At 42.9% G+C, this 13,505-nt stretch overlaps 2 protein-coding genes across 4 annotated transcripts; one reads left to right on the top strand and one right to left on the bottom strand.

The window, feature by feature from the left end:
- Positions 1-1,653: 1,653 nt before the first annotated feature.
- LOC117770630 (lens fiber membrane intrinsic protein-like) lies at positions 1,654-4,248 on the bottom strand. The gene is made up of 5 exons (XM_034600276.1): positions 4,160-4,248; positions 3,225-3,433; positions 2,458-2,607; positions 2,218-2,352; positions 1,654-2,032 (listed from the first exon to the last, which is right to left on the bottom strand). The coding sequence occupies exons 2-5, from the start codon at positions 3,397-3,399 to the stop codon at positions 1,971-1,973; spliced, it is 522 nt and encodes a 173-aa protein (XP_034456167.1). The 5' UTR covers positions 3,400-3,433; positions 4,160-4,248; the 3' UTR covers positions 1,654-1,970.
- Positions 4,249-6,134: 1,886 nt separating this feature from the next.
- On the top strand, positions 6,135-12,936 carry LOC117770623 (ubiquilin-4-like). Of its 3 annotated transcripts, none has more exons than XM_034600263.1 (12): positions 6,135-6,351; positions 7,800-7,951; positions 8,317-8,465; positions 8,569-8,831; positions 8,973-9,131; positions 9,290-9,512; positions 9,631-9,770; positions 10,346-10,429; positions 10,836-10,951; positions 11,033-11,043; positions 11,107-11,339; positions 11,424-12,936. In XM_034600263.1, exons 1-12 carry the CDS (start codon positions 6,157-6,159, stop codon positions 11,574-11,576), a joined length of 1,878 nt encoding a protein of 625 aa, XP_034456154.1. In that variant the 5' UTR covers positions 6,135-6,156; the 3' UTR covers positions 11,577-12,936. The 3 variants fall into 3 exon arrangements, with proteins under 3 accessions (XP_034456154.1, XP_034456153.1, XP_034456152.1); XM_034600262.1 differs by having other exon boundaries at positions 6,136-6,351; positions 11,033-11,056; positions 11,096-11,339; XM_034600261.1 differs by having other exon boundaries at positions 6,136-6,351; positions 11,033-11,339.
- The last annotated feature ends 569 nt before the right edge of the window (positions 12,937-13,505 follow it).

Here is a 13,505-nt window from a genome sequence, read left to right as displayed (position 1 = left end):
AATCTGTAAACTATTAATACTTTTCTATCTCGTACTATAATGTGTCACAAATACACTTACAAATGCAGATGTAAAAATGATTAATGAAATCACCACCATCTTCACCTCCTCAATTTTTACAAGCCCAGTATTAAAACTCCAACCCATAAACCTCCCCTCCAATGTGGCTCTGCACTAGATAAATACTACAAATCATCAATTGCAATAAAATTCATCCCACGGGGTTATTAAGATCTGGCTTCAGCGAAGGCTTTAGATTGGACTCTGGAGAAAAAGAACACAATATTACACAGCTTATCTCTTTCACAGCAGCCCACGAGGGCCAGTTTATGGAAACTTAGATCAAGGGATCTGTCTGGGGACTGTTTACATTTCTCTCATTGTTTCTGCGTCACCGAGCAGCCAAGCATTTCATTACCTCAGAAGCTACTGCTCTTTTCCCTCCAGCTGATGGGGAGGAATGGACACATACAAGGAAGAGGAGGAAGCAGTTATTATGACGGAGGAGATGGAACAATCAGTGGCTGGAGACCCCCACCCTGCATGGGACCCCACCCTGGTCGCCCTCCGGTCCAGGAATATGATCTTCTTTTCAGTTTCTGTTCTGCTTATGTTACACCCACATACTCTGACATAATACATCCCCCTAGACCCATAACCTAACTATAATCATCATATGACATTCTTCAACCTAATTCTATCCCTCAAACCCTAAACAGTCCTTTTAAGGTTTGTCTGAAACACTCTCTCTCAGGTCTAATATTTAAAGTGGTCCTCACAAAAATAGAAGTACAAGTACACACATTGCCGCCTACCACTGTTCCAAGTGCTGTTCATAACTGGGCGTACTCAGGGGATGTCCACAAACATGTTGTTGAAGATCTGTGCCCTTTCCCACAAACAACAACCTAATAAAAACAAAATACTATTAGTTTGGGGGGGGGGGGGGGGGGGGGGGACCTTGTCAGATGTTCGGAGCAGGGCCAAAACACACAGCTTCAGGCAGAATCCTGAGACAAAGGTATGTACTGCTTGATTGTGTTGTTCTCTGCTGTGCAAATATTCCCATATTACATTTTTCCCACTATATATCACAAGCACTTCTAATAAATGGTTCCTGAGGGGAACATTGTTTCATGTCACCTGTGGAATATGCTCCCACCAGCGACTGGAGCTGGAGATGGATGCAGGAGGTTTCTCAACATCTTGTGATTTCGTCAGACATACACCTCCTCCAGGGAGGTTCTGTTTTCCTCTGCGTTTGTCTGTTAGTTGGCAGGGTTTACGCAAAAACTACTGGACGGATTACCTATTAAATGCTGGTGCAGATCCAGATCAGGAGGCAGATCCACAAGTATTTGTTTCCACATTTTCATTGATTTCTCTGAGTATAATTCATGGAAAGAAATCCGGCTCATTTAGGGATTGATTTTTACGAGTGTGTGCAATTTGGTGCATGTCCAATCAAAAACCTGGATTTGTTGAATTTAAAAGTGGTTTCATAAGGCGACTGTCTGGCCTTAGTGGAGGTATGAACTCCACTCAAAGTCCATTCTAGTTATACATCATCTAGTCATACTTGTAGTGGAGTGCTTCAGTGCTGCCATCTTCTGGTAGTCTGTCAGTACAACCGCAAAAAACACGCTACTTTCATGAGGAACAACTTTATTATTTATATAATGTGCCAAACTCCAGCAATATTTGATTAAAGGAAGTTAAATAAAGACCTATATCATGTAACAATAATGAGACACATGATTATCTCAATGGAGTTTTATCAACATGTATATTCTTTGGAAAAAAATCCATATTGAAATAATGTAACTTTTAGAAAAACAGACAGTCTAAGGCCTCCAGGAGCAGAACCAGACATCATATCTTCAGTAGATCAGTCAAACCTGCATCAGTGTTTACTAGTTTCCTTCTATTCAAAGTGGCAGTGTCTTCTTTAAAAGATAAACAAGCTGTTTTTACCGTGGACTAGTTCCTCTCCTACACTCACACATTCTGTAGGCACATATGTAGAAAATACCTGCAACAGACAGAGGCAGTGTGTTTGGTACAAGCGTTGAACAATCTGACTTAAAAAGATATCTTATTTTTTATTTCAGCTCTAAATCTCCTATCATATATCAACATTGTATTCATTATGTATCAAGAGGACTGAAGTTATTTTAAAAAATACACAACAAAAAAGTGAAATTAGTCCAATCTCACCTGCGAAAAAGGTCATAAGCATGGCCACCCATCCCAGTATGTATGACCAGGAGAAGCGCCAGTCCCCAAAACGTCTTCCCAGGAAGTTGATTGTGACTCCGGTATAGATGGCCATACCCAGTAGAACAAAGAAAGCTGGGGGGGGGGGGGGTCAGTGGAAAGAACATGTCCGTTATGCTTGAGTATTTGTGTAACTGCACATTGTGTGTGTGTGTCGGGCTCAGAGGGAGGACAACTCACTGGAGACAAAAAACATTGATTCCTGCAGCAAGGAGCGGTTGAACCGTTCAAAGGAGGAGAAGTGTGCGAAGGACATGATGCCCGCGATGATGCCCGCGAAGCACGACATCCCTGAGAGGATCATGAATGCCCGGGTGGCGTTCCAGTAGGCTGGAAGGAAACAGGATGAAGTCGTCAGTTATGTCACCCTGAAAAAATGTCTTTGAGAGCATCCTTGATTAACGCTAACATGACATCTGCCAAGATCATTTTTACAGTCAGGCCCAAAGTGCAGGAAGTGATTCAGGGAGTTTTGCCTTTTAAAGTGTCAGATTGTTGAACCATATGGGGAAATGTCTTTATCTCTATAGATTCAATTTAGATTTGTAGCTCAGGGGCACAAACCAGTCCATCATTTTTCACCAGACAATCAAATGAACTGTTTGTTCCTTCCATGATTCTGAGAAAAGGTTTTACTTTTGCCATTAGAATAAAAGAACGAGGTGAGGAAGTGCACAGCTCCAGACAGCAGCTCTCACATCTTGAGAGAAGGAATGGCTTGTCTCTTGCAGTAGCTGATGATGAAATATACTGGGACTTAGCAGGCAGGGGTTCAAAGTCTTTTTGAGATTGTCAAGCCAGTCACACAGCAACAGTGCGATGTCGAGCTGAAAACAAAGCTACACACTCCCCTGAAAAAAACACAACCATGCCTGTGCTTCTCATTCATCTTGTTTCTTGGATGTCCTGCAGGAATAACAATAAAAGAAACACTGTGAGGGTCTCACCTATGCTGTCGGTCTGCATGTAGCACTTGTTGGACATGCAGTACCTCCACAGACCCTGGTGGGCATAGTTTCCAGAGAGACGGTACTGCATCCAGTAGTCAGTGGCAGTGGAGACCACCAGCAGGATGTTACCCACTATAGCACAGAACAGGCCTCCTCCCATGAAGCTGTACATCTTGAGCTGAGATAACGGGGCCACTGCAGAGCAACTAGGGGAGGTAATAGACAAATGAGCAATAATAAAAATCACACTTATTTAATCATGCACGACATAAACTTGTGCACACAGACTTACCTGCGTGTGAATCAAATTTAACACGATTTCTCAGAGCTGAGCTGCAACTGAAGCCATTGAATATGCAATAAAACGCAATAAGCTCCTGTTTTGCCACCACATGATGATGTAAACTTGGGTATCTTTAAAACAAACCAAACAATACTCATGCAAATTCTGCAAAAACCTCAAAAAGGATCTTGAAAAGAGGACCACATTTGGTGCCAGCCAATCACAAAGCCATGCCACAATACAGAAAACCAGAAAAACACGAAACACACATCCAAACTGAAAATATTTGTCTCTATATGAACATATGACAAGCATTTCAACAGCTGCTTTATTCATCAATGTATAATGAGCATGGGTGAATTTCAAAATTCAAACTTGTAATCAAACATTTACCTCTTCTTTTGGGGAAACATCACTTCTAGTTGAACAAGTGCAACGCTAAACCACAGTTACAGCTACTCTTTATGATGGGGCAGTTTGCTGTCGTTCCGCTTCTAGATCCGTATGTCACATCAGTGTTTTTTCTGCAGTAATGAGGTTTTATCTGATTCCGCCAGGCCTCTATTCAATCACAGTCATCATAAATGTAAATGTATCGCTCTCAGATAAAAACACACACACACACAAATCCTGAAATTTGATCCCTTACCTCGTTTCTGGAAATGCACCGTCTCTACTGCCCACCTTCCAGAGGTAAAGAGAGAGACGGGTGAGAGGGGCGAAGTGAGAGAGCTGCTGCTCACTTGGTGGGAAAGAGAGGGAGAGAGTATCAGACAATACTTCCACCAAAAAGTTGTCCCCTCGTTTTTTCTGTCGATGAAAGCAAAATCCTTTGCGGCCATCGCTCTCCCAGTGTGGGATGCACTTGAATGAGATGCTGCAGGGGCCACAGTGCATGTGACCTTGTACGTGTATGTGTGTGAGTGTGTGTGGGTATGGGGCCTTGGAAAAGGGGTGGCGGTCCATGTTTCCTTTTTTTAGGTTTTGTTTGTTTGTAAATGGTGTGCTCTAGAACTGGGGATGTGCATAGGTATGCAGGACTGTCTGTCTGTGTCAATGCAACGTGCTGAAACAGACACTTCTCTTTCAGTGCTGTCACACTGTGGCAGCATGGAGGGACACATATAGAGGGAACACACGCAACTCATTGTCCCTCCTATAGGACTGTCTTGATTAAAAATCTGTTATCACATGTGTTTTATAACATTCTGATCTCTATCGTACAAATTATATTGTGATAAATATTTAGAAATGGAAAATGTGTGATTCACTGAAAGATATATACAAAAATGCATATTCTTGCACTCTGTACAGTAATAAAATGTCAAAATGTTTCATTCAAAATAAAAGACTGTACAAAATTAGGATAATTACCAAAGTTTAAATGTATTCTCTTGTAATAACAGGGGTCATGAACTTTAGGATATTTTTCGGATAATCTGTTTGTAAGCATGTGTTTCTATATATGAATGAGCATCAGTGAAGATGACGTTTTAGTCCCTCAATCTGTGATATAGAAGGAACGAGAAATGACCTGATAATGTACTGATACAGTATGGTGTAAAGGTGACTAAGGTGCCATTAAGCAAGGCACTTTAACCCCAACAGGAATTCAGAAATCCACGGCTTAGTCACTGGCAGATTAGTCTGTGGTTCCACCCAGCAGTTTCCATTTTTTGGTTAAAATGACCAAGAGGAAATGTGAGCAAGCACAATGTGAAAAAGGAAAGAAAAGGAAGGAAGGGAAAATAACAATATTGACCAGAAAGGCTGAATTAACATGAATATACAATACAATAGCACCACATGTTCTCACTGTGTTACAGCATAATGTGGCTAATGTTAAACCAGCTCCCACACGCCTCTGGCCAGTTCAAGGTTTGATCTTTGAACCCTGCGCAAAGATCCTGATTGTTAAAAAGAGAACCAGCCCTTCTGGGACAAGGGTCATGTGTTTAACTGGAAAGAAAATAGCATATAGTATTGATCAACATAGAAATCAAGACTGACATTTGAATACCAATGATGTTGTCATATGATGATGACATAGGGCATACAGATTAAGGGACAGAAGTAAGTGTGGAGATAAATAGTCAGCAGTGGAAATTAATCACATGCACTACAGCAAAAAAAAAAGGGTTAGGGTTAGAAACAAATTTGATAATCAAACGTTCAGTTAAGTTTGATATCTACAAATTAACTTTGAGCAAACTTTACTGATATTTATGGGAGCATGCTGTATTTTTCTGTATTTGTAATTTGATTAATTTATCAATAATTCATTCCATGCCAGGAAGGCAATGTCTTTTCTTATTTATTTGAGAAACATGTATTGATTATTTTTCCTTTGATAATCAGAACTGTTGATGTCATTAATATCGTGTTAATCTATGATTTTGTGTATTTAAAGTTGAAAAAAGGGACACATTTCCTGTCTCCGAAGCTCTGAAGTGGAGCCACCTACTGTTTTGTATTATAGTAACAAAAGCACCACCTTCAGACACATGACCAGCTGATGAGCACATGAATGTATCATGTAGTTTATCGTGTAGTTTAGCAGTGATAAATCTATTTTCACTAGTGGACCTGAGGTGAGGGACAGACATGAACCCAAGAGATTCCTTCTGGAAGGAGGTTTGACCTCTTATGACCCGGAAGCTGACGCCAGACGTGAGCTGTTCCATTGGTGGAGTAAAGATGGCTGACCAAGGCGCCGCAGATCCTGGTAATAACAACAATAATAAAGCCGAAGACTCGGAGGGAACTATTATCAAGGTCACAGTGAAAACCCCGAAGGACAAAGAAGAGATCGCCATCGCAGAGGATGCCTCCGTCACTCAGGTGTGTTGGTCGGAGAGCTGCGTGCTCTAACGTCATGCCCCTGCCCACAACTTCAGCTAGGAAGCTAGCTAGCCGCGTTAGCATGTGTCGTCCCTCTCACCGGCTAACTGTGAGTGTGTGAAATAAAATAAGCTGTGCTTGGTGGGAGTTGTGTTGCTTGGGGTAACAGCTCTTCGGCGTGATGAACGTTGTTGACATCCGTTCGAGGGATGCGACCACGTTATCATGTGTGCTGGCTAACCGGCTAGCTGGCTAATGGCTAACGGCTAGCTACTTCGCGATAGATGAGGCAACGTTAGCTAACTATGTAGCCAAACAAGTGTCAGCTGACGGGCTTGTTCTGTGGCTGCGGTGCTAATGGCCCGGTGGAACCACAGAATGGGCTTTTGGGTGGGGGATGAATCCAGTCAGTTTCATTTCCCCCCACCTCAGCTCAGCAGATCAGAAAGATACCAAAGCTCCTCTTGTCTCTAGAACATTCTCCCTGCTGCCACTGAGTCATTCAGCTTCCCTGGGAATACACTGCTCTCTCTGAGCTGCAGTTTGCCTGGAGACGTGTTACAGTGAAACCATCGTGTAATCACTGAGCCAGGGAGGAACCATGCTCTCTGCTGCAGGGTTTGCACTGCACTCACTTCTTGGACCTGTATCTCTGATATATCTCTGAAAACTGATAATAGATATTAACAAAAGGAAATAAGTATCAGCAGCTTGAAAAAAGAGATTTGTGACATTTTGAAAGGAAATGTACTTGTGATCGATCTTCTTGTGCTGGTGGTCATCCCATCGACAGAAGGAGCTCCACAGAGTTTATCGTAATACAATTTGTTTGTGGCCATGGTACAATCAGATGACCTGTGCGCGTGAATAACGCTGTCGCTTGTGCCATAATGCATGACAGGGATCAGCCTGTCTCGTTTGCTTCAGTTAATAAAATTAATATTCTGTCTATTGTATTGTTAGTTGTAAAACTGTTCCTTCGTGGCCACACCAGCACTACGAGTGCTTTATCATGGCTTAGTGTTAAAATGAGTAAAATGTAATATGTGCAGTAAAAATGTAAGATGGACCCACACTGCTTGTTCTCTTCATGAAGAGATCATTGTCTTAGTGTATAATGGTTCACACAGTAGTTAAAGAGTAACTGATTTGGCAGATTTAGAGAGTTTGGACCACTGCTAATAGGATAAGGACAAAGGACCTTCTTGGAAATTGGATTGTTGAGGCTTGAAGGTTGCAACAGAACAGAAACAGATTAGAGCAGTGCTGCTGAAGTGTATTCATCTCATTCTAAATAATACCCTTTTCATTTCAGGTTTCCCTGCCCCCCCCCCCCCCCCCCCCCCCCCCCCCCCCCCCCCCCCCCCCCCCCCCCCCCCCCCCTTTCCCTCTCCCTCTCCTCCTGTCTAATCGCAATTTTGCTTTTATCATTTTTTGCTGTCGCACAGTTCAAAGAAGAGATCTCAAGGCGGTTTAAAGCCAAACAGGACCAGTTGGTTCTGATCTTTGCAGGGAAGATCTTGAAGGATGGCGACAGCCTCAGCCAACACGGCATCAAGGATGGCCTGACAGTTCACCTAGTCATTAAGACAGCACAGAAGTAAGTCTAAATTAATTTACAGAGTAGGGATGGGTCATGACGCTCGAATTGTTCAATTATGAAAAGTCTAATGAACAAAATGTATGCAACTATCATCAATTCAAATTCAGGGAACTGTATTTGTCATTTATGGTTTATTTGATATTGACTGACACACTACACATTGTCATAGACATACAGTGGCAAACGGAAAACAGCATCTGATGCATGTATTATAGTGTTTATAGCAGAGGCGAATTTGCAACACTAGTGAAGAAGGGCTTTTGTGAAAATGTTTCATTTATGTTTACCTGCAACCCCTAACCCTGAGCCGAACTATCAGCTCGTGCATGTTCTGAATTTCCCCTTACAAATGATCCCTGTAGGGCAGGAGAAGGTGCAAGTGCCGCGGCCTCTAGCTCAACCTCTACTCCAGCTGCCAGTTCATCCACCTCTAGTCCAGGCACCAACCCCTCCTCCACAGCAGGTTCTACTGGTTCTGCCCCACCATCCACACAGACACCCAACTTACTGAGTGAGTCCACTTGTATTTCAAGTATTTTGCATTCAGGCAATTTGTCAGTTCAGAGCTAAGATAAACATGTTTAACCGTCACCAACTCATTTCACCTCCTTCAGCTGGCTTTGGTGACCTGTCGAGTTTGGCTGGACTGGGCATGGGCTCATCTAACTTCATGGAGCTGCAGCAGCAGATGCAGAGGCAGCTCATGTCCAACCCAGAGATGCTCTCTCAGATCATGGAGAACCCGCTGGTGCAAAACATGATGTCCAACCCTGACCTGATGAGGCAGATGATCATGGCCAATCCTCAGATGCAGACGCTGATGGAACGCAATCCTGAGATCTCCCACATGCTCAACAACCCCGAGCTCATGAGACAGGTAAAGGAAGTAATGATGGCTGAGTCACGCATGAAAGACTACAGTAGTTTCCAAGTGCATTTGGTTTATTAAAATGTTTACCTGTTGTGTGTTTAAAAACAACTTGAACTGATGTACCTTCTCTTTTATCTCACCCTCCAGACCATGGAGCTGGCCAGGAACCCAGCCATGATGCAGGAAATGATGCGGAACCAGGACCGGGCTCTGAGCAACCTGGAGAGCATCCCAGGAGGTTACAATGCTTTGAGGAGGATGTACACAGACATCCAGGAACCCATGTTCAGCGCTGCCAGGGAACAGGTAGCTAGGAGGAGGGCTTACTGATCAAATCTGTATTTGTTTGAGCTGTATTAATTCATTGTTAGGATTAGCTTTCACACATTATCTCATCTGTTGAAATGGTAAATGTTTTTACTACTGATTTTAAAAAAAAACGTGTCTGATCTCTTTTCCTGTAGTTTGGTAGCAACCCGTTCTCAGCTCTAGGTGGCGGCTCTGACTCTGGTGTCCAGCCATCACGGACAGAGAACCGGGAGCCTCTGCCCAATCCATGGAGCCCACCAAATTCTTCTAACCCCCCTGAGAGTGGAGGGGGGACCACAGGAAGCACTAGCACTACCGGGGGCACCACCCCCAGTGTGTCCAATCCTCTGGGCATCAATCCAGGAAGTCTGGGCAATGGTAAGAAAGTGCAGCTTGTGATTCTCTATATAGCATGTGTGTTATTTTGTTGTGCACTTGCAAGTTGTTCAGTTACTGTATTTACCTGTATACACATATGCATGTCTATGTGTTACAGGCATGTTCAACAGCCCTGGCATGCAGAGTCTACTGCAGCAGATCTCAGAAAACCCTCAGCTGATGCAGAACATGCTGTCTGCTCCCTACATGCGCAGTATGATGCAGTCACTGTCTCAAAACCCAGAGTTGGCTTCCCAGGTAAGGAGCGGAAAGAGAAATGCACATACACAACCACCACCGTAGAGAAAATACACAGATATCATCACACCCTGAAATAATAGTTTAAATCTTGCACTAGGACCTTTTTGTTTGGACTGCACACCACATATGGTTTTGATTGATTCTACCGAACAGGACCAGGAACATACAGCTTGTAATGAATTGTAAATAGTGGGTTCTGGCTTGGCCTGTTGTGTGTTAGGCCAATAAGCCCAGTTATTTAGACCATACTCCCAGAGAACAGAGGGGATTGACTGTTAAGCTCACTTGCATTTGCAGCAAATCTTAAGAAAGAATAAATAAATATTTGCTTCCAGGAAACAATAATGGCTGCAGAGGAAATCAGAACAAGTTTACTGTGGAGTGCCGCACAAACAGTGACATGAAACACAGGGATTCACCGGAACATTTATTTCTGTTATGCAACACTTGTATTAAATCTCTCCGAAGGTGCTAAAACACGTTTAATTTCAACATGCCCTCTTGGGACTAAGCAGCATAGTCGGGTGTGGAGTGAAAATAACCTTGACTGTTTCTTTCTCTCTCACTACCAGGTTTTGATGAATAATCCCTTGTTTGCTGGAAACCCACAGCTCCAGGAACAGTTTAGATCTCAGCTACCCGTCTTTTTGCAGCAGGTACCACACACCTTTCAGTCCAGTAACTCATTCTTAGAAGTTGATCTTAAGTTTCTTTTAAAATGGCTCCAAGACAGTCCTGGTAACATAAGAAAGGATGGCAGTGAGCGGCTCAGAGGGGGAAGAACTGTATTGTATTGTGTCTTAGCCTAGATGGTGTGAAATAGATATGTATCTGTACATGCAGAACATTTTGTTTCAAGGATTATGGACACCTGACATACATTTTCTGCTACCAGCTCAGATATTGTTGATAAGTCTTTAGCCATTTTCTCATAAGCCCCAGGTCAGAATGTCATTGACATTTGGCAGGTACATTGCTTTTACTCAATTAAATTAAAATGCTTTAGATGGACCATAAACATGTCAATATGTTAACGTATTGCTGCTCTCTGTTTGGTTTCAGATGCAGAACCCAGAAGCCCTGTCGGTTATGACCAACCCCAGAGCCATGCAAGCTCTAATGCAGATCCAACAGGGCCTACAGACACTGCAGACAGAAGCACCAGGCCTCATGCCTAGGTATGTGCACACAGACAAATATACACATTGCATTTTATTTAGATGATCTTTCTTCCAATTTTGATTATTCTTTTGGTCTAGTTTGATGCCAGGTGGGATGCCTGGGATGCCAGGTGGGATGCCTGGGATGCCAGGTGGGATGCCTGGGATGCCAGGTGGGATGCCAGGTGGGATGCCTGGGATGCCAGGTGGGATGCCAGGTGGGATGCCAGGGGGAATTCCAGGCATACCCACGGGAGGGGCCATGCCCACAGAGAACCCGGCCTCCTCACCCAGCAGTGCAGCAACAAACCCCGCCCAGCAGCAACTGATGCAACAGATGCTCCAGATGTTTGCTGGAGGAGGAGGAGGAGGAGGAGTAGGAGGAGGAGGAGGAGGAACTGCAACGGTACAGAGGAATAACGTCTTTTACACCCGTATGATGCTTTCTGTTATTCGTTTTCTAAAAGATTCGTCAATCTGCTTTGTGTAGACCCAGACCCCAGAGATGCGGTTCCAGTCCCAGCTGGACCAGCTGAACGCCATGGGCTTCATAAACCGCGAAGCCAACCTGCAGGCCCTCATCGCTACTGGAGGAGACATCAATGCCGCTATCGAGAGACTGCTGGGCTCACAGCCCTCGTAAAGACATACAGTGCACACTGACACACAGACACGTGCATACATACATACATACCTAACTCATACACAGACCCAGCATCTACAGAGAACCAAGAGAAATTTAAGTCTATTGTCCCAAACTTTACAGAAATAAACTCGGGCAGGATCTGTTAGACCCTCATACTTCATCTGTTCTCAGATCATTCCCTAGTCCCCATACTTTCTCTGTTTGGCGTCATTCACCCAGATCTCTGTCCCAGAGTGCTGCTGTAGAGTCGGACTGACCCACTCTCCCCTTGTGGGGTGTTCTGGTGCAGAGAAAAGGAGCCCAAAAATTCTCCTAAGAAGGGATTCCCCACAATTTCCTAATTCATTGTTTTTCCTCACGTAAAACTGGAGTGTAGTGTTGCAGACAGGCATTTACACAATACATATTAAACCCCTGTGATGTGATTGGCTGTTGCTTCTGTTTCATACGTGGCCATCATGAGACAGTTTGTTAGCATTTAAACTCGCAGATCAATACATGAAGATCTTCTGGTATACAGACAGAACACAAACAGGATTCTTGTCTGACTGTGTTCAGTCCCATTCCTTGCTCTTTCCCTGTTCTTGAGATTCTACATAAACGGCTGTTTTTGCCCAACAGTTTTCACTATTTATTGCAAGCGCTTCAGAAAATGACGCCCTCCGTACATCCCTAAACTTGTAATTTGTCATTCCGGATCAAAGTGCCCAGTCTAGGGTGCACAGTGTCTTTTCCTTCTGAGGCACCACTGCTGTGCCTTCTGTCCTCCCATGCCCTGTAAGAGCATCGTCAGCGATCTACACCCTCACTCGGCGGGTTCGTGAGAAACCACGCAATAAATTCCACACAGCGTCATCCAGAACTGTATCCATAATCAAATATCCCACTGCAGCAGCTCTGAAGCAGAGGACACTGTTAGAATGAATATGAATGAAACAAACAAGCTTTCTTTCATTTTAATCTGATTCTTCGTTTAATTTTATTATTTCTCTTTTTTTTGTTCTTTTTTTTTTTTAGGTGCATTTAGTACCTAGAGATAATTATAATTTGTCTCGCATTAAAATAAATGTGGAAATCAGTAAAAGAATAACTAAAGAAACAATGGAAAAGGCTTTACAAACAATTCTGGTATGGTTGCACCATACGTTTCTAAAATCAAGTTCTAGGTTGTCTTATTCTTTTTTCCTTTTGAAAAATCTCAGCATTGTAGTTGTGGTAACCTTGGCAACTGCTTCGATAGCTTTGCTTTGTCTGTTGACCTCAGCTGAAAAGAAAAAAAAAACATCTCCCAATCGAACATGTTGGAACTAACTTTTAACAGTACTGTACTAAAAAAATAAAACATGGTCAAAAACAGTCAATGCCCAGTGTCAGTTGATTGTAGCCTTGTGATGGTGCAAGATTACTTCCGTAGCTTTTTCTTTTCTTCTGGTGTTTCTATAAAATCCTCAGGTTCTTATTCTGTTGCTGTTTGTTTAGATATGAAGATGCTGGAGTTGTAGTGAAGTGTGTTGTTTAAGTAAAGTGTGTGTGGGGAACAAATTAAAATTCTGCAAATTATGTTGGGCACAGCTATTGATAACACTTTATTTTATTGATACCATATTTATTTATCATTTAATAGACGGGAGCCAAAATGTTAGAATTTCTTAATTGTCTAAATAGAAATGATAGATTGAGAAATTAATGACAATTTGAACTTTCTTTTAAAGCGACCAGTTCTTTTAATGTAATTCCTCTGGAAATGTACCAACTCCGCACAGCCAGCGAAGTTAAGCCGACTGCCTTTGAATCCTGTTTCCTTCTCTGACTGGAGTTTATCATGTTCTTTTGTTCCATGAAATAAAGCATTAGACTCGTGTATGAAACAAAGCTGCATTGTGGCTCATATTGTCACAGTATGAATGTCACAAGCAAACCATGATG

This window comes from Hippoglossus hippoglossus, chromosome 11 (genome assembly GCF_009819705.1).
Source record: "Hippoglossus hippoglossus isolate fHipHip1 chromosome 11, fHipHip1.pri, whole genome shotgun sequence".
NCBI lineage: Eukaryota > Metazoa > Chordata > Actinopteri > Pleuronectiformes > Pleuronectidae > Hippoglossus > Hippoglossus hippoglossus.
This window is presented reverse-complemented; position numbering and strand designations above follow the sequence as displayed.

Coding starts and splice junctions, on each gene's coding strand:
- LOC117770630 (XM_034600276.1), bottom strand. CDS start 3,399: ATGTACAGCTTCATGGGAGGAGGCCTGTTCTGTGCTATAGTGGGTAAC. Junction 2,353..2,457: donor ATCAATGTTTTTTGTCTCCA/GTGAGTTGTCCT, acceptor CCCCCCCCCCAG/CTTTCTTTGTTCTACTGGGT. Junction 2,033..2,217: donor GCTTATGACCTTTTTCGCAG/GTGAGATTGGAC, acceptor TGTCTGTTGCAG/GTATTTTCTACATATGTGCC.
- LOC117770623 (XM_034600261.1), top strand. CDS start 6,157: ATGACCCGGAAGCTGACGCCAGACGTGAGCTGTTCCATTGGTGGAGTA. Junction 8,832..8,972: donor ACCCCGAGCTCATGAGACAG/GTAAAGGAAGTA, acceptor CTCACCCTCCAG/ACCATGGAGCTGGCCAGGAA. Junction 10,952..11,032: donor GCACCAGGCCTCATGCCTAG/GTATGTGCACAC, acceptor CTTTTGGTCTAG/TTTGATGCCAGGTGGGATGC.